The sequence below is a fragment of the Cydia amplana genome, chromosome 8 (genome assembly GCF_948474715.1).
Source record: "Cydia amplana chromosome 8, ilCydAmpl1.1, whole genome shotgun sequence".
Classification (NCBI taxonomy): Eukaryota; Metazoa; Arthropoda; class Insecta; order Lepidoptera; family Tortricidae; genus Cydia; species Cydia amplana.
Window position 1 is genome coordinate 8,835,200 of NC_086076.1, and position 25,505 is coordinate 8,860,704.

General features: G+C 37.0%; 1 protein-coding gene across 2 annotated transcripts in view; it reads right to left on the bottom strand.

Moving 5' to 3' along the window:
* Positions 1-25,505, bottom strand: part of LOC134650170 (methylcytosine dioxygenase TET) — a 173,774-nt gene that overhangs the window by 138,638 nt on the left and 9,631 nt on the right. For both annotated transcript variants that reach the window (XM_063505022.1, XM_063505021.1), the window contains exons 2-3: positions 21,292-23,080; positions 6,945-7,085 (exon numbers count right to left, since the gene is read on the bottom strand). In XM_063505022.1, coding sequence (XP_063361092.1) covers positions 6,945-7,085; positions 21,292-22,425 — 1,275 coding nt within the window. In that variant the 5' untranslated portion in view covers positions 22,426-23,080. The remainder of the gene's footprint in view (positions 1-6,944; positions 7,086-21,291; positions 23,081-25,505) is intronic.

The window sequence follows — 25,505 nt, forward strand, 5'->3', positions numbered from 1 at the left end:
ATATATTTTTTCTTTTTTTCTATTGTAATGATAAAAATAAATCTAGTATGTTTCATGCTCAAATAATTTAAAATAATTGAATAAATATAAAAAACCAATTGATATTATTCGTTTTAATTATTATATTATTAAGTTTGTTTGAATAAAATATTTTATTTCAATAATACGAAAAGTTATTATATTTAAGTACCACTAAAAAAGGTCTCTACTTACAAAAACTCACTTGCACGGGCCGGGGTTCGAACCCGTGACCTCCGGTTTGAAAGTCGCACGCCACTACAATTTCACATAAGTAATTTACAATGACATGATACCGTGGAAAAAGTGAATATTACAATGTACTGTGTTACTATCATTTTATAGTTTATTTTGGCTTGGAGGAGGAATGAGAAAAACGTGCAGAGCGAGAGGATTAAATCTCTCTGTCCCTTTCTTAAAGTAGCCAATCCTAATTATGACATCTGTTTTGATATTAATTCTTTGAACATAATTTGTCGATGTTCTTTTTTATATCATCGAGAAAGATTTTTATTAAAAAAATGTGTTGAATTTATATGTTTTATTTATGTTTTTTTGGCATAAATTTCATTACTTTTGACAAATTTTGATTGTGATGACAAACGATTTGATGTGATGTGTGAAACGAACCATGTGATCAACGATTTATCTAATAAAACTTCATTTAGTCGAAAAAAATAGTTGTCTACTACCGGGTGGAAAAAAATTATGGGCCCTGGAGGGAAAGTGCCTTAAAACCTTAAGTTTGCTCATTTTACTTAAATGAAACATTATTGTTTTTTAAAGAAACAACTGCATTCAAAGATTTTTGAAGTGAAAACTTCTTTAGCGGCGCTAGGCACTTTATGAGGTGGGGAAAAAATGATAAACTCGAGACAGCGTAAGGCGATCATGTGACCGTAAGGTTTAGATGGCATTTAAATCAATAAAGAAAAACTCAATGCCATTACATGAAAAAGGTTATAATCTTGTACGGGCTGAAATACGAGGATCTCACAGTATTATAACTTTATATCACTCAAATATAATTCAATAAAGCTACATCTTGATGAAATCGCTAATAAAAGTGAACTCTAGTATTGGTGAATAAAACTCAAAATATCATGACCAAATATATTTAGACGCGAGGTCTGCAAGGTAACTTTACAATTTCTATTCGAATTTTAAACAATTAACGCTATAAATTTGAATTTCGAATTTTAAACAAGCTCACTGACCAGCAATTTCGGAACCAAAAGTTTTCAATAGAAAGGAGGATGGGTCAATTATACATAGTGCTGCAGACATTTTGGACTAGTCATTGAGTTTTCACTTCTGTCGGCACTCCCGGAATGCAACACGTTGTTTTTTTTTAAATTCGCTTAGTCGCGCCCGGGAATCGAACCTACTTTTTCCACACTGTATAAAAGAACACAAATGCTTTTCTTCTGGTAACTTAAATGTTCTATCTATCTTGGTGATATGTCAATGCAATCAAATAATCTGAAAAAATAATAATAACCCAATTTATGAATTCCGTTCCTTCAGAAAAATGCGAAATGTACGTACAATTTTTAGGGATATCGTACTTTTCCCAGAGACAAATTTAGTTGGCTAAGACACATTTTCACTGATTTGGGGTCTGTACTAAAAATCTAACATAATATGATAAGGACTTAATCGTTTTAAGCTCAAGAGTGAGTTTTCCAAAAGCTTTTTCTAAAAATTATGTCTTTATTAACGTTAGGAGTGCACTGCAGCATGTCAAATGTATGCCAAAATGTCAAGGGAGAGAACAATAAATTAAGTTTAAATTCCACTTCCACTCATCAGCAAAGTGATATAAGTATATCAGCAGTTTAAAGTTATTTTAGATTACAAAATTAGCGCATCAAAAAAATCAAAGTGCATAGAAAAAAAGTCTCCTGAGTCATAATAAAATTGATGTCTCTTGGGTCACCAGAAAAGTCACCAGGGAGAACGATGACCCAAATCACATTTAAAAGAAAATGTAAATTTTGTGTACTACCTACGAACATTTTTCAAAAAACTATGTTTTTATAACATATTAGACCCAGGATAGATCTAATACCTCTTTTCGTACCCCGGATAAAATGGTCGGCGACTAAAAAAGTAACTGAAACGTTACGTTATTAGGTTCACGATGCCGCGTTGTACCCTTGCCTTCGTTGCGATATGTTTGGTAAGTCAGGAGACTTAAAAAATGAGCCATGATTTTGGGACATATAAACAAATATTTTTTTTAATATATATTAATTTTAGCGGACTTTAATAATTTACCAGTTAAATTAGATGTAAATACCTTTTTAGTTAATCGTTAATATGATATATTAGTAGCAGTAAAACACTTTATTGTACAAAAAGACACATAAAACATGAAAAAACACACATCCTTCGTATATGGTAGAATATATTTTTCACACTTATAAGTAAAAACCAAAACCGATACGCGATTGGGATACGCTCTTTTTGTATGGGATAAAAAAAAAATCTCCTGGGTCACCAAGAAAAATCGACATATTAAAATAATTCAGTTCGTTTTTAAGTTATAGTCAGATTGACTTTTTGGTTATTTGAGATAAATTACAATAACGCTTAGATTTGAAAAACATGATTTTCTATTTTGTTGCGATCGACCCGGGTAATAAAAATACGGCGAATTTGAACTTTTGTTTGTTGTCGTTGTAAAATGTATTAAAAAATAATGTAGGCACCCCTGACAATTGAAATTCAAAATTATCCAGAAAAAGCGGCCAAGTGCGAGTCGGACTCGCCCATGAAGGGTTCCGTATTTAGGGGATTTATGACGTATTAAAAAAAAACTACTTACTAGATCTTGTTCAAACCAATTTTCGGTGGAAGTTTGCATGGTAATGTACATCATATATTTTTTTTAGTTTTAACATTCTCTTATTTTAGAAGTTACAGGGGGGGACACACACACATTTTACCACTTTGGAAGTGTCTCTTGAGTTTCAGTTGTTCTAAGTATGGGAAACCCCCAAAAAAAAATTTTTTTTTTTCTATTTTTGTGTGAAAATATAATGCGGTTCACAGAATACATCTACTTACCAAGTTTCAACAGTATAGTTCTTATAGTTTCTGAAAAAAGTGACTGTGACATACGGACGGACAGACGGACAGACAGACAGACAGAAATGACGAATCTATAAGGGTTCCGTTTTTTGCCATTTGGCTACAGAACCCTAAAAATGAGTGTTTCAAAAAGGCACCCTGTATTCCTTACATACCTAAATAATCTCTTATTCAATAAAACATATAATTACTAAACACTGTGATTTATTTCAAATAAATGCAAATCGATCGGATAAAAGATATTAATACCTACCTATACAACAATGAATACGAGTACAGTCAGCTGCAATAATATGTTACACACCGAAGGCCGTTTTGCGGTAGATCATGTTAGATCTTATTGGTAGAGCCATAAGAGCGTGTCACATATTTTTGCGGCCGTCGAAGAGTAACATATTATTGCAGGTGACTGTACCTATGAAAAATTCGAGGGTTAAAAAGCATTTCAACCAAAGCATTTATAATAATAACGACCATGGACGCCTGCAACCCCAGGGTTATTGTAACCCCATAACAATAAGGTTGAAATTTGCATTTAGTGACCGCAAAGTCAGGTGAGCGTAATCAAGTAAATCTGTTTTCATCATATTTTATCAAAAATAATCTCTTTTCTGTTCTTGTGCTATTTTCTTATTATCAATACTCTTAACTTATATGCTATATACGCTGCTGCTTCTATGATGTTAACATCTTCCAAAACAACAATAAATATGCAGGTTTATGAATTAATTATTTTATGGTTTGCTATTATGAACAAGTAACAACGCCATCTGTTTCAATTTTTTCCGAATTTAAGTTTCTGGCCGACCGCAGCGACCGCGTATAATGGTAGTTAACTTCTGTAACGTTAGATGGTGCTAAAAGGTCACACAAACTTCACGTGCGGCGCGAAGCGTTTCCATGTGTGCGTGTTAGCGGGGAGGGAAGAACTAGCGGGCGTGGTTTACGAAGCGCCAGACGCGGCTGCAGTAGGCCCTTAACGTTGGTAACAAGTACGTTCCTAAGTTAACATACTATGGCGTGTCGATGGGCTGATCCGTATAGTAAAATCATCGACAACTGTTGCGGACGCGTGCGCAAATGAGGGCGACATGTGATAGATACAATATAGTTAAAAAAATTAGAAGCATATGTCTATTATCAGTGGGTTCAAGTTGACATTTCAGCTGTCTCTTTAAATTTAAATTGTACATTTTGCAAAATGAAACGCTTCGAAATAAAATAAAAATGTGAGCCTCTTTTAGGAATTAAATTACTTACTAAAGTCGAAGCTTTTTAAGAAAAATAATAAGAAATAAACGGTTCCTATAAACCAACACTTATTTCATTAAGTAAGCTGTTATTTCCCAAATACAATTTGATACGTTACTTTAAACCATATTTTAATTCAACAAGTTGGCTCAAATATTGGCCGATCATTCGTATTTGAGTAGAGTAATGAATGTAGTCACAGATAACGAAAGATAAACGCCAGGTGTCAAAGATCATAGACTTAATGGCCGCACCAGGCCTTTGAGAAATGGATTAAAAGCATAGAGGGCAGGAAATGTTGTGTTTTCCATGTTTTTAAATAAAATTAATTGTATCAGAGCGAAAATCAGAATTTATAATAAACATTATAGTTTACTGTCCAGAATTCCTGAATCTAATTTTTATTAGGTATACTTAATATTTGGGTGACTGATAACAGTCGGCTAAAAAAAAACCTTAGCTACATCTATTTTTCCTCTTTGTATGACGCTATATCGTAATTTTTGTCAAATTTCTTCAACATAATTTTTTACATAGGTATACTGGGTAGCCATTTTATTAAAAAAGTAAACAATTGATTTACAAATATATTTATTTATTTACATCCGACCAATATTTGTTCATCTAGGATGTGGCGTACTCTGCGGTTTTTCTAATTGAACTCATCTTAAAACCCTTTATCAATTACCTCCACATTTTCGGATTAACTTAATACAATTCTCGTTCGCAAGATGATTTGTAATTAGGTGAGCTAAGTAAAGGTGTTACGGAGGGGGTTGCCTCCCTCTAAGCTTTACGGTGCCTGTTTTAAAACTAATTTGCTAAACTTCCTTCGTAGCCGTTAAGTTATAATCGTAAATTAAGTGGAGTACCGACGCTTTTTTCTTCGGAGGAAAATTTACGACGAAATACTGGCTGTTTGTTCAGCCGTTTGAATTGTGAAAAAGAAAAGTTCTGAATTTGAAAAAAGAATCACATTCTTTCCTTGCTGTTATGAGTCGCTAGGCGTCTTTACTGAATGTACATATTTTTTAAACCCAAATACAATAAAAGGAGACAGATAATGGAGTAGATTCGAAAGAGCAGCACGAACGATCTTTTTCACGGGATATTAACTCAGCGGTTATGTTTTTTATTACGATTTTATGGTAACGAGTGTCTTTGTTTTGAATTTCGATTTTGTATATATTAAAAGATGACGACTTATTCCTAGTTGTAAAAAATTGGATACCACGTTGCGGCAAATATATACGTCTGATTATGAAAAATCTCAATAGCAGGTATAGTAGATCTGGCGAGTGAATTCGACTCAGGGCATATATTGTATATACTTAGGTATGTGAAAATAGGATTTAGTGCTACTTATGCGCTGGCAATTTTAAAACTTACTTGTAAAATACGTAATAAATAAATACGTACCGAGTATATATAGCGATCTCTTTTCGACTTTACCTTGAACTAGACTGGGTAATAAAATTTGACATAAGTATAACAGTGATTGTATCATACAACTGATATGCCGTGCCGAAAAGCATATTGAAATACTTTAAGCAATTGTACTTCCTGGTCTGTAACTATACTTGGAAATCGAATAACAAATGCAAATCTTCCGTTGAATAAGTCATACCGCACTTGCGTCATCCAGAAGTTTTTCTTCGAGATATCACATCTACATTGAATGAAACATGACCGACCGGAAAAATGATCGTAAATTGTGAATGAATTTTAAGTGCCATGGTCTGGATATAAAATGTATACGACATTTGCTAAACGTTGCCTTGCCCACGTGGGCGGCAGATTTTGTGACGATCAAATCAGTCTTGCCAGGAAATAAAATTATTGAAATCTTTCTATTATTACCTCGAGACCTTGTATGATACAGGGTCTTAATTTTTCTTTACTATACTTAATATTATTTCTTTTATATGTAAGTACTGTAAGTAGGTCGCGCAATTTGGCCGCGCCATTTTGTGACATGATGCGATCTATGTCTGTCATGTTACAGCGATTTCTCTTTTTAATCGACTTTAAAAATAAATTAGATCAAACGGGCTTTACATTTCGCAGTGTTTTTTTTTCAAGTATGAATTCATTTGATGCATAATGTCGGCCGCTAGTTGAAATCAATTCAGTTACCAAAAATGTTTTTAACTACTTAAGTTACGAGTACATTTCTATTTCTGTCGCGGTTCCTTATACCAAAAATTATTTTTAACTTTTATAAAAGTGGTTGTCTCTTCTTTTAAATTGTAATAACGAAATATGTGTTTGTCCAGCTAAAACAAAACTTTGTCGAGCTAAACGAGACAAAATGTAACAGAGGTTTGTAAGAGGTTATTTATTTATTTATATGAGCCTAGAGTGTTCCACTGCTGGTTAAAGGCCTCCGCCCTTTCCACGTATCCCGGTCTTGACCCGCTCCCACCACTTCCTGTCAAAGGCGTCAAGGTCATCTCGCCAACGCCGCGCGCCGTCGAGGTTTGCCGCGACCCCAGGTTTGATTTGAGGTTGCTAAGTTTTATAAATAACGGGTTAAGACTAGATTGTGGCTATTGTAGTATTTAGAATAAGTAACTAACCTTCTTCTCGGTGAGTTTCTCACAGCGCCGCTGCTTGCATATCTGGTGGCTCTTGTCGTTGCGGCACGGCGCGCAGTCGCCGCAGTTGTCCTTGCGCTGGCAACCGATGCATTCGCCGCATCGTTTGCGCTTCTTCTTTGTCTGTGGATAAGTAATCCTTATTATTCATGTGTGTAAAGACTAAATTGACGTAACGATAAGAGTTTTACCGCATTTGTATCGGCCGAAACGGATTGAACAGAGCTTCAAACATCTTACCGGCTGCCTTGCATCATACGAAGAGAAACGAATGACGTTTGTTAGTACATACTTTTATTAGACGTTCATTACATAAACCTACCTGTTTTGTAGAGAATCACCGTTTATTTAAGGCAGGCAATGTTGGGCATGATAAAAATGTCGAGGAAGTTGACGGTAGTCAAATATTAATTAGCCTAATCACACAAAACAACGTAACGTACATAACATAATAGAAAAAAATCAGTAGATAGTGATTGTTATAGGAACTTTGATCGACATTTTGTCCTAAATTTCAAAACAAATACAGGTACCGAATATTACCTTACAATTTGGCTATTCTTAACAATTAATATTCGCGTAAGGAAATCTCCTAATTTGTGTTTTACCCCAATTTCGAACTGCTCACGTAAGGAAGTTTGTGAATTTAGAATTTAGGCTCCACATAATGGACACTGTGACCCAAGGTAACTCATTGACGTCGCAATCATTTAAGACGTTGCATAACATTGAGACAGAACACTGCCATGCAATTAATTAATGTAACCACCCTCCCTACCTGATTCTGTAAATTATTTCTTATTATTACTTAAATCATTGCGCAATGCTGAAACATGTCAATGCAAAAATAGCCAATTTAATAACACTTTGGGTGGTATTCCGTATAAAATATGTAACGTAATGTAATGATCAAATTAATTCAAGTATCATAAAAAATCCACAACAGCTGTGGAGCGTGCGCCGCCATTTTGCACAATTTCATTCCAAATGAGTCGGTTATCTTCGGGCGCAATCGGGGCCGATCATACCGCCGAACAGCTGACGATCAACGAATACCGTTTGTTTTAAATTTGAAACAACAGCGCGTAAACAACGATAAGAATACTAATCAAAGATTATCACGAAAGTAAATACAGCTTGTTGTTAAGATTAAAATACTGCTTTGTTATTGTTATGCTGCGATGTCATCGAAAAACTGTTTATTGTATTCGAATTCGAAAGGCAGTGACAAAAATATTTGAAAATTTCATGCAAATAGCGTGTCGCGAATTTACGCGATTCCCAATAAAAGGTGAGTGACAACCTTTAGCATGATATTTTGACGTTGGTAACACTAAATAGACAAAGTTGGCGGGAGATAGAAAAATACTTGACATTATAATTGACAGAGTTAGCGAGGAACGCGTTCTAAGCTGCTTTTAATAATATATCGATGATTAAGAACCTGTAATGGCTGTTAGAGAGTGTGTAAGAGTTTAACCAGAAGATCGCCCCCTGGTGAGTGTTTATATTTCATTATGACGAGAGAAATACGTTGAGAGGTTATGTAAAAGTAAGAACACTAGATATGGTGGAACGGGAAGGTCTATTGGGGAAGGTGGTAGGACCTCCAGGGACCTGCGGGTCCCACAGAATAGGTGAGAGTAGAGAAATTGTGGTGGCAATGGGTCTGATCAATATAGAGAGAAATTTACCACGGAGCGTGGCTCTCATCAGACTCATGGTGCCATCTACAACTCTCACCGATTGTAATTAGTAAGCTCTGGAAAGCTATCAACCCCTCAACGTACGTCACTCGACTTCTTGTCGCTTATATGTAAACTAGGAAAATGAGGAAACAAGAAATATGACAATATATTATGTGTAATCATAATAATCATATACATATTATATTACAAGTGGCGACAAAATGGTGTAGAATGCTGGGATATTGTTTTGCAATTACGTATAGAGTAAAGTATATGAAATTGGAATCTGATTTACCAATCTAAGAACTCAGAATTTCAGTAGTAACATTGTGTCCTTGTAGAGGATACCTATACTAAAGTATTAATCTATAACTAAGAGCCTTGTATTAGGCATAGAAAAGAACTGATGATTTAGATAAAGAGTGTATGCCAAAGTATGTGCAATTATTAAGAGCCTTGTATTAGGTACCTTTGATGTATTAGAGAAGAGTCCCGCTGGTGGGCATGCTAATGTATTTGCAATTAAGAACCTTGTAATAGGCATAGTAACATTGATGAGTCTTCATAGAGTAGAGGACAAGTATTAGAAAAGAACCTTGTAATAGGTATTGTTGAAGTGTTTTGAGTCCTCAAAGAGTAGAGGTCATACTATTGTGAAAGAACCTTGTAATAGGTACTGTTGAAGTGTTTTGAGTCCTCAAAGAGTAGAGGTCATACTATTGTGAAAGAACCTTGTAATAGGTACTGTTGAAGTGTTTTGAGTCCTCAAAGAGTAGAGGTCATACTATTGTGAAAGAACCTTGTAATAGGTACTGTTGAAGTGTTTTGAGTCCTCAAAGAGTAGAGGTCATACTATTGTGAAAGAACCTTGTAATAGGAACTGTTGAGGTATTATGAGTCCTCGAAGAGTAGAGGGCATACTATTGAAAAAGAACCTTGTAGTAGGTACTGCTGAGTTAACAGCATTTATGAGTCCTCAGAGAATAGAGGTCATACTATAGAAAATGAACCTTTAAAGGTACTAATTAATTATTATGAGCCTTCGTAGAGCAGAAGGCATGGTGTTGAATAAGAACCTTGTATTAGGTACCGCAAAAATATTAGCATGAACAAGTCCTAGTAAAGGGTATAAAAATAGATTTATTAAAATATTAATTCTTTAGATGTTGCAACCAAATGTATGTAACAAAATGAGATTAAAATGTCAAGTACTCCCAGCTTTGAATCGAGCAAAACGTCAATCAGCTAAAGGTTTTAACCAATAAAGATAAGTGTATGGTTATATATCTCTCTCTCTCTCAGACATGGGTACTCCAATATTTTCAGCCAAAAATTGTATTGTAATTCTTCTTCCGGAAGTTTACCTGGTAGAATTTGTGTGTCCAGATTTATTAAGGTATAGAAGCATAAATAAAAACGGTATACTTGTGTTTTATTTCGTTTTAAGTACTTTTAAGTATCTATCGATTGACTATCAATCGATAGTCGATAATCGATTGATTATTATAGCGCCGTTACCTTGTAAATAAGGCAACACTGAAAATTCAATAATCGATTAAATCGATTCACTAATCGATAATGAAGTTTGTAGTGGCAACACTAGAAGGATTGTTGTCTATGCACAGTTTCTAAAATGTCAAACTAAGATCGCTTCTCTCATTGGTTAAAATGAACGAAGAATTTTCTTAGTGGATGCTATCTACTTTGAGTTCTATCGGAATATGATCGGAATACCCAGAATGTAATAGCAAACGAACTCTTGCGACTACCTGTTTGTTTGTTTTGCAAAGTAAAAGAAAAAATATGCCTTTACCGCCATTACCGGTAACGTTCTGTAAGTTTTGAGCGAGTTTATGTGAGTAAAACTGTGTTAAAAGTTCGTGGAAGAGGAATCTGCAATAAGGAAGTGGAATACGATAATAATACAAAGGTCGGAAGCCGACACATTGGCATTTGTTGTAAATATTGCCGTTAAGAAACCTCACGAAGGTACGTAGCGAAAAGTTTGTTTATTATGATGTTAGAAGTTGTAATTAGAACTTGAGAAGAAGTATTTTACTACTTCCGTGTCAGTCTTAATATTGTCAGTCAAGTCTCGTGCACAAAATAGGTACACGAGATATGAAATAGTAACTTTTAAATAAAGAATGCAAACTTTAAAGCGTACACCTCACTGTAGGTACATACTTGATACCGCCATTTTTTCTTTGCGTTATTTACAGGTTAATGCAACAATAAATAATGATGAATGGATGTTAGGCGAAGAAATTTAGTAAAATGGAGCAATTTTTGCGAGAAAGATTAACATTAAGACGAGAAAAGCTAGAAGAAGATGTAAAAAGCTCGGAAGAGTTAATATCGTTATTTAAAACAGGTAACGCGATCTCAGAACAAGATGTTACGAGACTACGACTAAAGCTAAAACAATCCTTAAGTAACATCCAAAATGATGTGGACAATTACATCAAAACAAACTCGGAGGACACAGAAGTGCTGCGTATATGTCTCAAGCAACAAGTTAAAGCCGAAGACCAATTAATTGAACTTGATTTATTAAATTCACAAGAAATCAAAAACACAACAACTGTAAAGCTTCCAAAATTAGAACTAATGAAGTTTAATGGAGACATTCTAAAGTGGACAGAGTTCTGGGACCGGTTCAGAGCAAACGTCCATTCCCAGAATCTGAAGGATTCGGAAAAATTAGCTTATCTGCTCAGCTTAGTTCAAGAAGACGCGAGGGACGCCATTCAAGGCCTAGCAATAACGAACTCGAATTACCAAGTAGCGGTTACGACCCTACAAAACCGATATGGTAATGAACAAAAGGTAATTGACTCTCATTACGAGGCTCTCAATAAGATCAATCGCTGTGAATATACCTCAGAAGATTGCAGAAAAACTTTAAATAGTATTGAAACCCATTTAAGAGTACTGTCATCTTTAGGCGAGAATATTGAAAGTAATTTCTTAAGAAGCCTCATTATCGATAAATTCCCGGAAAAGGTAATATATGAATTGAACTTGCTCTCAGCCAACGATCAAACCATAATGAGTATAAGAAGTACTTTGGATGCCATTGTGGTAGCATTAGAAAAGTCCAAGGTAAAGGAACCCGTTCAAAAAGAAACACCTGCTGCTACTACGGATGCATTCATCTCAATTGATAGTAGACCTAAATATCACAAAGGGAAGAGGATATCAGGCTTCACACCACATAATAAACTGTCGCTTCAGCCGCGAAACTACAACAAGAGAAGAAATGCTAATCCTGTGACTGATAAAGGTGCGAAGAAACCTAAATTAAGTTGTATTTTTTGCACTGGACCACACTTTAATGACGAGTGCACCTCGGTAAAGACAATAGAAGACAGGAAAAAGAACTTAGTGAACCGATGTTACGGTTGCTTAAAGAAAGGGCATCGGGCACCCGAATGTAAGAGACACAAGCAGTGTTTCCACTGTAAAGGCAAGCATAATCGTGCCCTATGCCCAAAGCGAGAACCTGCAGGTAAGAAACCCCCATGGGATCCATCAACATGGTACTTGCTGGGTCAGTGTTTAAAAAAGAAATCTTTTTTGCAGACTGCAACAGTGCAGGTGACTCACAAAAACAAAAGACTAACATGTAGACTGCTTCTTGACTGTGGAAGTCAAAGAAGCTATATTACTACCGGATTGGCAAAAAACCTGGATTTGACTTCAAATAATGTGGACTCCTTACTAATCTTTACCTTTGGAGCAGAGAAACCTACTGAGACCTTGAGCCCTTGCACGGATATTGTAATTAACACAAAACGAGGAATAGAAAGAAATATCCATGTTAACATTGTCCCTCGTATTACTAATTAGATACCCGTACAAAATATTCCTGAGACAAACCTAGTTGATATAATGGCAGACAGTGGCTCACAAGGAAGTGAAGTAATAAATGTGCTCATTGGTAATGATTATTACTTTTCCTTCATTAGGAATAGTATTATCCAAATTGATAGTGATCTATACCTAGTAGACACAGACTTCGGATGGGTGATATCTGGTCGCCTCAGTACTGATAATCAAGAAGACGACAATACTTTGACAGTTGTAACCTACCATCAAAGCAATAGAGGCTGTAAGTGTTTTACAGAACCTGATCTACCTTTAAGACAGTCCGATGTGAAATTCCTTTGGAGTTTGGAGAATATTGGAATAACTGATTTGGTAAAGGCCACCAGAGAGGAAAGTGCAGTTCAACACTTTAATGACACTGTTGTGTATCAAGGAGGTCGTTATTATGTAAAATGGCCATGGACAACATATCCACCAGATGTGCCTACTAACTATGGCCTAGCATATGGCAGGCTCAAGGGATTAGTGCAACGACTGGATAAGCCTACACTACAAGAATATAATGAGATACTCATGGAACAACTTAAGGCTGAGATAATAGAAGTTGTTCAAGTAGACTCAAATGTGCAATGCCAGACTGTGCCTCCAGTTAACTACCTTCCGCATCACATTATCAAGCAGAGTGCCAAGCGTGGGCGCATAGTGTATGATGGTTCAGCAAGATTAAAAGATCAGCAAAGCCTTAATGAATGCTTATATAGAGGACCTTGCATGCTTCAAGATCTGACGGCTCTGCTCTTGAACTTTAGAGTTTATAAAATAGGTATTATAGCAGACGTCGAGAAGGCTTTCTTGCAAATAGGCCTACAGGAAGAAGACCGAGATGTGACAAGGTTCTTATGGCTGAAGGATATTAACAAACCATTGTCCGATGAAAACATACTACACCTAAGATTTTGCAGAATGCCTTTCGGTATTATTTCAAGTCCTTTCTTACTGACGGCTACCATACGTTACCACATTTCACAGAAAGATAGCGAGTTGCTAAAAAAGGTAGCGAACAAGTGTTATGTTGATAATGTTGTGACTGGCACTAACACTTCAGAAGAGGCTGTCCAATTATATGATGAAACCAGAAAAACATTTGAAGAACTCTCAATGAACCTAAGAGATTGGACATCAAATGATGAATCTTTTACAGTCTACTCAGACTGTACCTGAACAATATAGAGCAAAAGAGACAAACGAAATAAAAGTTCTAGGCCTGCTGTGGAATAAAAAAGAAGATGTGCTTACATTGAACATAAATAAAGAAGTTTTTACCGATGGACCCTCAGAAGAAGTGACAAAAAGGGAAGTCCTAAGAATATTGGCATCAGTATATGATCCATGTGGCATAGTCTCTCCATTACTCGTGCCAATCAAACTGTTTCTACAGGAATTATGGAGAAATGACTATAAATGGGACTCGCCACTGTCACAGGAACTATTACAAAAGTGGAAGAAAATTGAAAGTAACCTAGGGGATATAAAAGAGGTTAAAATACCACGATATGTTGAAGCCAATGTTAGTGAAGGATCTGAAAATGAATTACATTGCTTTGCAGACGCTGCTAAAGACTCTTACGCAGCAGTAGTATATTTAAGATCAAGCAATGGTTCCGAAGTAAAGACATCCTTTTTATCATCTAAAAGTAGAGTTGCACCATTGGAAAAGAAAAATAAAAATGGGAAGAAGAATGAAAGAAAACTCACTATTCCACAACTGGAATTACTCGGATGTGTAATCGGAAACCGTTTATTGACATACCTGAAAGAGACCATAGAGTTACCCATTGATAGACAATACTTATGGACAGACAGCTTAGTGGTTCTCAACTGGATTCACTCGAATAAGCTTCTACCACCTTTCATAGCCAACAGAATAGAAGAGATAAAGAGAAATGTTGGACTAGAGACATGCTATGTAAATACGAAAGAGAATCCAGCTGATATTGCAACCCGACCTGAGCTCTGGATGCAGAAGAAAAATGTATGGCTAGAAGGACCATCTTTCTTAGCTAAAAGAAAGGATGAATGGCCGAAAGATATCCACCTCGCTAGCCACCAAAACCTAGCTTCCTTTCCTGCTGTAGTGGAGGGTCTGAAGGAACAGTCTTCAAATAATGACATGTCTGTAGAACCTTCAGATAATGACATACAGGTGGAACTTTCACAGAATTACATACCTGTGGAACCTGTTAATGATGATGATCCAAGGCCCAACCAGTGTGAAGTAAGATCTCAGGTTCAGGAGATAAAAAACCTGCAACAAAGATTCTTTCCCGATGAAATAAAAGGCAAAATGACGAACCTTAGTAGAAGTCTTGGACTATTTACAGATGTTGACGGACTATTGAGATGCAAGGGAAGAATGATGCATGCTAATTGGTCATACGACATGAGGTATCCGATTCTATTACCTAGAGACTGCGAATTCACAAAGAAAGTGGTACAAGAAATACATGAGAAGAATTACCATGTAGGAGCACCTCATACTCTCGACCTAGTTCGTCAACAATTCTGGATTCCAAAAGGAAGACCGGTAGTGGAGAAAATACTAAGAAAATGTACTCAATGTGTCAAGCATGGTGGTGGCCCGTACCCACTGCCTACAACACCGGCCTTACCAGCAGAACGTGCCAATTATAGCACACCGTTCACTTATACTGGAATTGATTATTTTGGACTTGTCTATGTAGATACAGAGAATGGACAGCAAAAGAGATGGATATGTCTTATGACATGCTTAGCAGTGAGAGCCATACACATGGAAGTCGTTAAGAACTTAACTACAGATGAGTGTCTTATGGCTCTGAGGAGGTTTATGGCTACAAGAGGTGTACCAGTAGCAATAGTTTCCGACAATGCACTGTACTTTAAATTGAGCTCTGAAATCCTTAAGAGTGAACACTGCGTCAAGAATAATATCAAATGGAAGTTTATTCCCCAACTAGCGCCATGGCATGGTGCATTTTATGAAAGACTAGTGGGGTTAGTGAAGCATTGTATGAAGAGAACCTTGGAGAAACTGTTACTTAATGACACACAACTTCTTACTGTCATTAAAGAAATTGAGGCTGTTGTTAACAGTCGGCCTTTGACACGAGTAGGCCCTGACATGGATATAGTTCTTAGACCATGTGACTTTTTATCTCTAGGACGTTGTCTAAATTTGGAGATCTCAGAGAATTATAAACCTGACCAAGCTGACACTCAAGTGAAACAGAACGTCTTAGACAGTTGGAAAAGAGGTCAGAACATGTTGAACCATTTCAAGAACATGTTTATAAACCAATATTTGATGAGCCTAAGAGAAAGGTATCAACACAGTCACAAGCAACCAAGAGTAAAATCACACAAAGAGCCAAATGTTGGTGATCTAGTTCAGATTAAAGGCGAAACTAGCAACAGAAACAACTGGAAGGTTGGCAAGATTGTCCAATTGATAAGAAGTTCTGATGGATACTGTAGAGTAGCACAAGTTAAAGTAGGAGACAGTATCTTCAAACGGTCGATTGGACACCTATAACCTTTAGAATTGGAACATTCACCTTCGGCACAGGGACATGTTGAAACTGTTGAGTCAAGAGAACCTCAAGACAGAGTTCAAAGATGTATACCAAGTGAGTCCGACACAAGTCAAACGATTGAAATACCAGAGGCAAATGAGCAAATTGAGATTGTAAAGGAGAGTCAAGGAAGTTCAGAGGTAATACCTATCCAATCTATAGAAGAAGAGAGAGGGATTAATGATGATTGTCTTAATGAAAGAGTATCCACAACACCCTTACAAACATTACAAGGAGAAACTGATGAGATTTCTCACCCAGTGGAAGATGTAAGCCATGAGACCGAGATAGTCATGCAAGATGAAAGTCAGCCACGAGAGGAGGTAGTGAGACGAGCCGCAGCGATACGAGCAAGAGAAAAGATCGCAGAGTGGACTCGTCAACTTTTCGCTATTCTATAAACAAGCCTCGTTATTAGGAGTGTCGCGAATTTACGCGATTCCCAATAAAAGGTGAGTGACAACCTTTAGCATGATATTTTGACGTTGGTAACACTAAATAGACAAAGTTGGCGGGAGATAGAAAAATACTTGACATTATAATTGACAGAGTTAGCGAGGAACGCGTTCTAAGCTGCTTTTAATAATATATCGATGATTAAGAACCTGTAATGGCTGTTAGAGAGTGTGTAAGAGTTTAACCAGAAGATCGCCCCCTGGTGAGTGTTTATATTTCATTATGACGAGAGAAATACGTTGAGAGGTTATGTAAAAGTAAGAACACTAGATATGGTGGAACGGGAAGGTCTATTGGGGAAGGTGGTAGGACCTCCAGGGACCTGCGGGTCCCACAGAATAGGTGAGAGTAGAGAAATTGTGGTGGCAATGGGTCTGATCAATATAGAGAGAAATTTACCACGGAGCGTGGCTCTCATCAGACTCATGGTGCCATCTACAACTCTCACCGATTGTAATTAGTAAGCTCTGGAAAGCTATCAACCCCTCAACGTACGTCACTCGACTTCTTGTCGCTTATATGTAAACTAGGAAAATGAGGAAACAAGAAATATGACAATATATTATGTGTAATCATAATAATCATATACATATTATATTACAAGTGGCGACATAGCGATCATCGATTAATAATTGCGATATCACTAGCCATCAAAAACTACATGGAACCAGTTGTGGCCAGTTAATGTTTGATTTTTTCAAAGTGAATAAATGAAAAGTAAATCAACTGAATTTAGCGAACTGCTGTCAAAATATCAAAAAACGGCGTTGACAGCTGTCATCGCATGACAAACTCGAATTTAGTAATGTACGCATAGATAACGCCAATTAATAAATTATGGTGCCCGATTCGACAGAAATAGAATCAATAATCTAAAATTTAATTGAAATGCATATCATCTTATATTAACCACCATCTAGTCGAATTGGTAGTATGTTGGCTAAGCTTATCCACATTTTCATGCGAATAAGTTAAATATGTAAAGTATAACTCTATTAGAATAAAACGAAAAGGAATGAGATGCCGTAAATGGCGTAAATGTTCAGCGTCGAGGAACAGGGTTTTCCCGCTTATTCATCCGGTGTGTAATGTGGGGGCGTGCCGTTGCCGCGATTAAATAGACGCGTGTGTATCTCCACCGCACTTTTAACCCTTTTATCAAGAATCACAAACTCGCTAATAAGAAAAATCTGAGGGTCAAAACTGTTTAGTCTTAGAGGGTTGCACCAAACCTTCTATCACCGTTAAAGCGTTCGCAAATTTTTATTGTATGGCAAGTTTCACAGTTGACGTTGATCAGTTCGCTAATTGTGGGTGGTGCATCTGACCCTTAGTATCACAAATTTAGTGTACTTAATGATTGCCTTAAATCACGAAATTTGCTAAAGATTGCATTAGATTTCTATGAATGCATATCAAATACCTGTAGGTTTGCTAAAGGCATTGCTACTTATACAAAGCAAATTATCGTTGGTTACAAACTTAAGCGATGAGAAAGAGCTTGTAAATATTATCGAGCTTACAGAAATCGATGCATTCACTTTCAAAATTTAAAAGAGACATGAAAAAGGCCGCAAAAACTCGACCGGTCGATACGTTAATGATTACATTTCTCTGGAGACACGAAGCTTTTAAAAGCTCCTAATTATCATATTAGCCGAATTGGCTTGATTAAAAGCTTTTAAATATAATAATTACACCGACTGATGTTGCATGACTAAGAGTTTTATTAAAATAATTAGACTTTTCAGAAATGGCGTGCGAATAATGAGCTTACAACTGTCAAAACATACACTCACGCAATGAAAATATATGCATTTTTGAATATTATTAGTTTTCCCATTTTGTTTGACTTTATTTAAATAGCCATCATTTGGTTTCAGTGACTTAAACAAGCTAGTTTTAGTTTCGTGTTTTGTTTGTGTTTTTTTTTTCATATTATGTATTGTCTGTGCTTACGAATAAATTCTATTCTATTATATTCTATTCTAGTGGGAATCGAAAGTTTTTATAATGCATTTAATACCGTGCGTTACCGTGGGGCTTAGTCAATTTGTGTAAAATGTCCTCTAATATTTATTTATTTATTTATTTATTTATTTAATAGTTTTTGTAGCTTTCATTACTGATTATAAAGTAAATCAGTAAATTTCAATCTTGAAAATTGAAATGTACCATATGCTTGAGATAAACCTCTGTCACTTAGGTACCTACGAACAGACAGACCTGCATTAGGTATAAAAAAACACATTCAAAGTAGTGACTAACTTCTACCCCATATGCGCCACCCTTTTAACAAGTCATGGCATTTAATTACTCTGATATTGCAATACTGGCATTCAACTTAAAACTCACTTGGACTGTCTGTCATTCATAATCTAGCTTATTGAGTGCGTTTGAGTGCAATTGAGTGCGATGTAATGTGCAGATACAGGAAGACTAGTCATTTTTATGTATTGACATATTAATTAATGTACCTACCTAAGGTGAATTTATGAAGTCATACAATGTACAAAGTATGTTCTTATTTCATAACGTCAATTCACACATTTTATCGATGACCTAAATTTTAGTAAACATTTACTAAACTAATTTTCAATTACTAAATCAGCACCCAATGTATGTACTTATACAGTAGGGATACATTGGGTGCTGATTAAGAATAAATATTGGTTGCCCGGTGGCTTACGTGCATGTAAGAGTTGAGCTGGGTGATCAAGGGCAACCAAAATTTTCTATTTATTTAATATTATGTTAATGTCACAGACGAGAATAGACCTTTATAAATAACTTTGCAATTGAATTTTATCTTCTATATGTCAAATACCCGCTGCAGTTGAGTAAGTTCACTACCATTTAACCTAACATCTGAAATAGAGTGAAGCAAAAACCATAGGCAATGATAATTAGTCCCTATTGTACAAGGCAGCTGGCTCAAGCAAGGTGTTCGTTATTAGACTAGGAAATGCTGACATTTCTACGGAATGCCGTCTCTACAGGGCTGCTACACAAAACGCACCAGCTTAAGTCTAGTGTAACTCTGGCCTCGGGATTTGTAATAATTATAAGCAGGGGTCGGACAAAAAGTGCGGATGACGTAAAAATGACGTAATCTTGCACACAGGATGATGTTTGAGTTTGTATTTAAACTTCCGTGTGACATGTAGTAACAAAGTAGTATTAATGAAGTACCTGACAAAATAATCGTAAATAAATCCATGGAATTAATAATACAGGTGGTAGGGTGATGTAGTGAATAAAATAAATTTCACGAAACTTGCCACAATATTCGAGTAAAGATGACATTTTAGAGCGTTTTCTTATACATTAGTAAATATAAATTTTAGCTAAATATAATCGTGAAGATACAATAGCTAAACAATAACGAAGTCAATTTATTGTTCATCTGATTGACAATTTGACAATGTGTCAGTCAAAAACGTACTTACTCATTTCAAGTGGCGATATCGTTTAATAAAGAGGTTGATAAATTATAAGTGATAATTGTTTATGAAAATCAAAAATACTATTTGAAATCATCCTATAAGTGGTTTGACGTCATCCGCACTTTTTGTCCGACCCCTGATTATAAGCAATCGGGGATCTTATTACGTTGGACAAACTAAGCTGGTTGGTAGCTATAGGAACACAAACTTAGCACTTAGACTAAGCATTTTTCTCATCCTTATGAGCTACGAGAAAAATGCAAGTAGCAAGAGCGCTCCCACAAGAAAAGTCGAAATAATGCTAAATTGATGATATTCCTCCATGACATTCAGAACTTTACTATCATTATTAGAAACAATGAGTACTTGTTCCAGTAAAAGCGTCTTCTTATCTTTAGGAATGACGTTGGAAATAGTAGAAAAGGGACTTATTAAATTATTTATGATTTTTTTTCTGATCAGGCCGCGAGAGAAAGAAGTAAGTATAAGTTTAAGTAAGGCATTAAGCCTTATTCCGAATGTAAAATCAAATAAATGTTGCGATAGAAAGATAACCACCCAGTCTTATTTTAAAAGTAGTCGGAGAGGTTGTCTTTTCACTTTTCTTTGACACAGAAGTACGGCGGGAGAGATAAGAGCCGCTAATATATTCGCGCGGTAATATAATTAAAACCGCGCCGGGCACGGGCCCTCAAACTGCCTAATTGCACTCGCTGTGAATGGGATGGGACTCATAAAATTTTCTAAGCAGGACACGCGTAAATCGCCCCACTTTAATTTGTGTTTTAAACGAGAGAAGAAGGTAATTTATTGGCAGAGCAGCCGAATCGGCTAACTATTAAATTTATAGCCGCGAAGACAGAGAGTTCGGCCATTCCGAAACTCGGAACAGAGAATAAAAACTGCTCCCCGAATAATAAAAGGTGGAATTACGGCAAAACTTTCTTTTTCTCGGGATCTCTCGAATATCCACTTTCAACGCCGTGTAGTCGGATGAAATTCTGAGAATTCTAATATCTTTCGTCGAATATTCAGTCGGCTTTTTGCGTTCCCCGGCGACTTGTTTACGCAATTCACCAATTCGCGGAAAGATATATTAGTTGTCATTTATGATTTTCCCCAGTACGGATATAATGTGCCTTTGAAACCTAGTCTTTGATTAGAGCAGATTAATAAAGTACCCTTCCTACGTAGAGATTTGGAGGAAATTCTGCAATATTTACTATCGTTTTGTCGATCAAAACTCGAACAATACTATTTACGCATAATATGTACAAACTAGCTTTATTTTTTTTACCTGTTTCTCTGAAGAGATGTCGTCTAGATCCATGGGTCCTGTGCTCATGGGCGGAGCCCCATGGAGCGGCGACTTGAAGCCGGCGGTGGACGACACGGCGGCCACCTGCCCGCTGCTCTCAGACCCCATCTCCATGTTGGAGCCGTCGGATTCCGAGCTGTTAGCTCGCATTTTCCGCCTCTCTTTCTTCCGGAAATCCGATCTCGTGGGCGACGACCCGTTCCCGAAACCGTTTTTCTTCTCATACCCGCTTTCTATCAACATCGGGTTCTGGAAATTACTGTGATGTAGCCCATTCGGTGTGTACTTCTCTTGGAGCGATTTCATATCGAACGGCTCGTTTTTCAACACGTGAACCACGGTTGGACTCTGAATGTTCTGTAGTAAGCTCGCATTTTGATGGAGGATTGTCCCATTTTGGTGTAAAATACCATTTTGAGTAGGAAAAGCATTGATCGTAGCGATATTTGGTTGGTATAGCTGTATGTGCCGGTCATCAATGTAAGCTTGTCCGGCAGGTGCGAGCTCCCGGGCTTGCAGCGGTGCCGGGACAATGGGGTAACTCCTGGCGTTTACTGCCGTGAGTGTATGGAATGTTGTAGCGTTGACAGGCGATAGCGTAGTAAGGGTTGTGGAGAGCGGCGTGACCTGAGCCAGGGTTGTGAGGTGCGCAGGAGACGACGGCGTCGTCAGCTGCGTGAGCTGCGTCAGCTGGCTAGGGCTGGCGCTGGGCGTGGGGCTGGCCGTGACCGGGACGGGCGTCACGCTCGGCAGCCCCGTCTCGGGAATGACGGTCGTCTCCGGAAACGTCTGGAACTGGCTCTGGAAGGACGGCAGCTTGTTGATGGGCTGCAGGGTGACGGACTGGTAGTCGAGGGGAGAGGAGAAGCCGGCGCGCAGGATGGCATCCTTGGCGCCGACGGTGATGGGCATGGACTCCCAGGGGCGGTACTGCGCTTGACTGGCGATGACGGAAACGGCGTCGCCGCGCTCGTAGTACTCCCAGCCGGGGTCGAGCAGGCGCGCGTCGGCCGCGAGGATGCGCTGCTCGTTCTCGGCCATGTCTCCGACAAAGGTCGAGAAGGGCGGCAGGTGCGCGTCCGCGCCCGCTTCGCTCCGCAGCGCCTCGCTCATGGCGCCCGTCCGCGGCGGTAGCGGATCCTCATCCTCACCGCAACACAAACGCTCAACACGTAAAGTTGTACAAAAATAAGCTCTACTAAGTCTATCTCGCTATGAACACTCGCTGCACTGGAACTTGATATTTGTACTCTGACTGCCTAAAGTTAATTGGTTAAAGTCTGTCTAGATAGCACTTAAATTACGGTTATACGGCACACTGGTTTACACTACACTAATCACAATTTCATTAATCACTAACAAATAAATATAAAAATCCCCGAGAGGCAGATTTACACACGAGTCTTAACTACGGTTTTATAAAATCTTTGGCTGAATTTTAGAAAAATGCGTCGACTGCGTTAACGATCGATAAATATTTTGTGCACTCGTTTAACGATATCTATTATTTTGGAACGTTTAAATACTGGTCGTTGATAGATTTTTCTTTCGCTCGTTTGTTCTTCTTATTGTAAATACCGATCACTTCAGACTTAAATTAATTTGTACTGTTTGGGAGTTAGCGTATACTATTTACGGTTTATCGTTAAAAGGTTTAAAAAATAGTGCTTATATTTAGATTTTAAACGAAAGATATGACTGGAGGCTTTGGTTTGTGGGTCGTCTTTTGGTGGGTGGAGCGGCGGCTAGCCGGGCGGCCTGCACCAGTCTGAAACAAACAAACAAACAAACACTTGAACATATAGCATTCTACCAATATTCAGACAACATATGCACAGGTTTGGATTATATTTTTAAAAAAACTGCGTCGGTCGTCCGCTTTGATACTTTTCAGGATGTGTGAACGGTATAAAATTTCGCAAGCCTAAATCCATAATTATGGGTTATTTAAAATCATATACATAGTAAAAGAGGGCTTAGAAATCTATAGGACCTGTGCTGTAATAAGCGATCGACGAGTCGCATTGATGAGTGTCGCGTGGCCGAACAGTTTCAACTCGATTCACATCAACAGGCTGCCCACATCTTAATGAATCGCAGAAACAGGCGTAGGTACCCCAGATAGTTAATCAGGTGACTTATCGATTGTTCTATCTACTTCAAAGGCGACAAAACCACTTGTTTACAACTAAACTAACCGAAGAGATTAAAAATGGTTTTAAAAGGGTATTGCCAGAAATAAAAATACGTATAGTCAATTATAAGAAATCAAATTTCAATTCCATCAGGAAAAGAACCAAAAGCCTAGCGATTATAAATGTAGAAAAAAGAAAATAAATTAAGCTCTGTTTACTTCCACAACTTCCTTTCTGAACTATGTCTTGGTACCGAAAACAACTTTATGCGATAGACTTCAGAATCAAATATCGAATAGAATTCAAGCCCAGTTGAGAGGTGGCGAGAGTCGTTATTTTACGCGCCGCGTTCTTAATTTGAAATAAGAAAGGAATTGCAAGGAAATTCGCAAGTTACGGGTTGGCGCGGACATGTTTACTGGCAGAAGTCGCGCACGCGCTTTGCGCTGTTTTGAGGCGCGCAATCGATGGAATGATGACCGAATTTTCGATTGTTATTGCGAATTTGTATTGTCTTCGTGGTTTGTGACGATTGCAGAATGAAATCACTTAAATAAAACAATGAAAAATGGGATAACGTCTGGTGGGCAGAACGCAAGTAGTCTTACGGACGGGCAACATATCGCAAATGAATCTACACTAGTTTTGAGGGTGCTGAAATTATTTTCCTAGACTAGACTAGATCCTAAAAAGCGTCATAAGACTGCTACGTCTCTGTTACCTAATCTAAACCCAAACTATATGTTTCTCGTTCTCGCATAACCTAATATAATGTGTACTAATTTAAGTTTTTACCAAAGAATTTTTATACTAAGGAATAAATAAAGGCTGCTATTTAACTGATCACCAGATTTAGTAAAATTTAATACCAAAAAAATTTATTTTACCACCCTAAAATAATAAATGATCACCAAAATTATAACTCCATTTTAATGTGAAATGATTACCAATTTTATTACATTTTACTATACTATTAAAGGAAATGACACCAAACTAATCATTATAACCCAAAAATAGTAAATGATTACCAAATTTCAAACCCCATTTTAATGTGAAATGATAACCAAATTTTTACATCTTGCTATCCTATTAAAGAAAATGACACCAAAATAATCATTGTAAACCCAAAAATAGTAAATGACCACCAAAATTAGAACTCTATTTTAATGTAAAATTATAACCAAATTTTTAAATCTTGCTATCCTAATAAAGCAAATGACTCCAAAATAATCATTGTGAACCCAAAAATAGTAAATGACCACCAAAATTGTAACCACATTATAATTAAAAATGTGCAAATATTTAATATATCATTCTGTTAAATTAATAAATCCACTTCGTCATTTTTTTCTAGTTGCATTTTATTTCTGTTAGGGTCGCAGTTCAAACCTAACCTAACCTACTTTTCTAGTAGCATTTCTTTTCTGTAAGGGTCGCAGTTAAAACCTAACCTAACCCACTTTTCTAGTAGCATTTCTTTTTTGTAAGGGTCGCAGTTCTAACCTAACCCACTTTTCTAGTAGCATTTCTTTTCTGTAAGGGTCGCAGTTCAAACCTAACCTAACCCACTTTACTAGTAGCATTTCTTTTCTGTAAGGGTCGCAGTTAAAACCTAACCTAACCCACTTTTCTAGTAGCATTTCTTTTTTGTAAGGGTCGCAGTTCTAACCTAACCTAACACACTTTTCTAGTAGCATTTCTTTTTTGTAAGGGTCGCAGTTCTAACCTAACCTAACCCACTTTTCTAGTAGCATTTCTTTTCTGTAAGAATCGTAGTTAGGGCTAGAGCGGGAGGAGCTAGTAAGTTTGGCATCATTTTACTTTATTTGGTAATGTATACACATTTTTTGGTAATCATAGTGGTTTATTTAGGTGAAAATATCGCATTAATTTGGTCTTCAAGATTTGGTGATCATTAATGATGTTTGGTAATCATTCAATATATTTGGTATTTGAATACAATTTGAAGAGCAGTCGTAATTAAAACGGTGGTACTTTTGTAATTTTAGGTCTTATTTTTTTAGTGTTCAGTAATTTTTTTTGGTAAGCATGATTTTT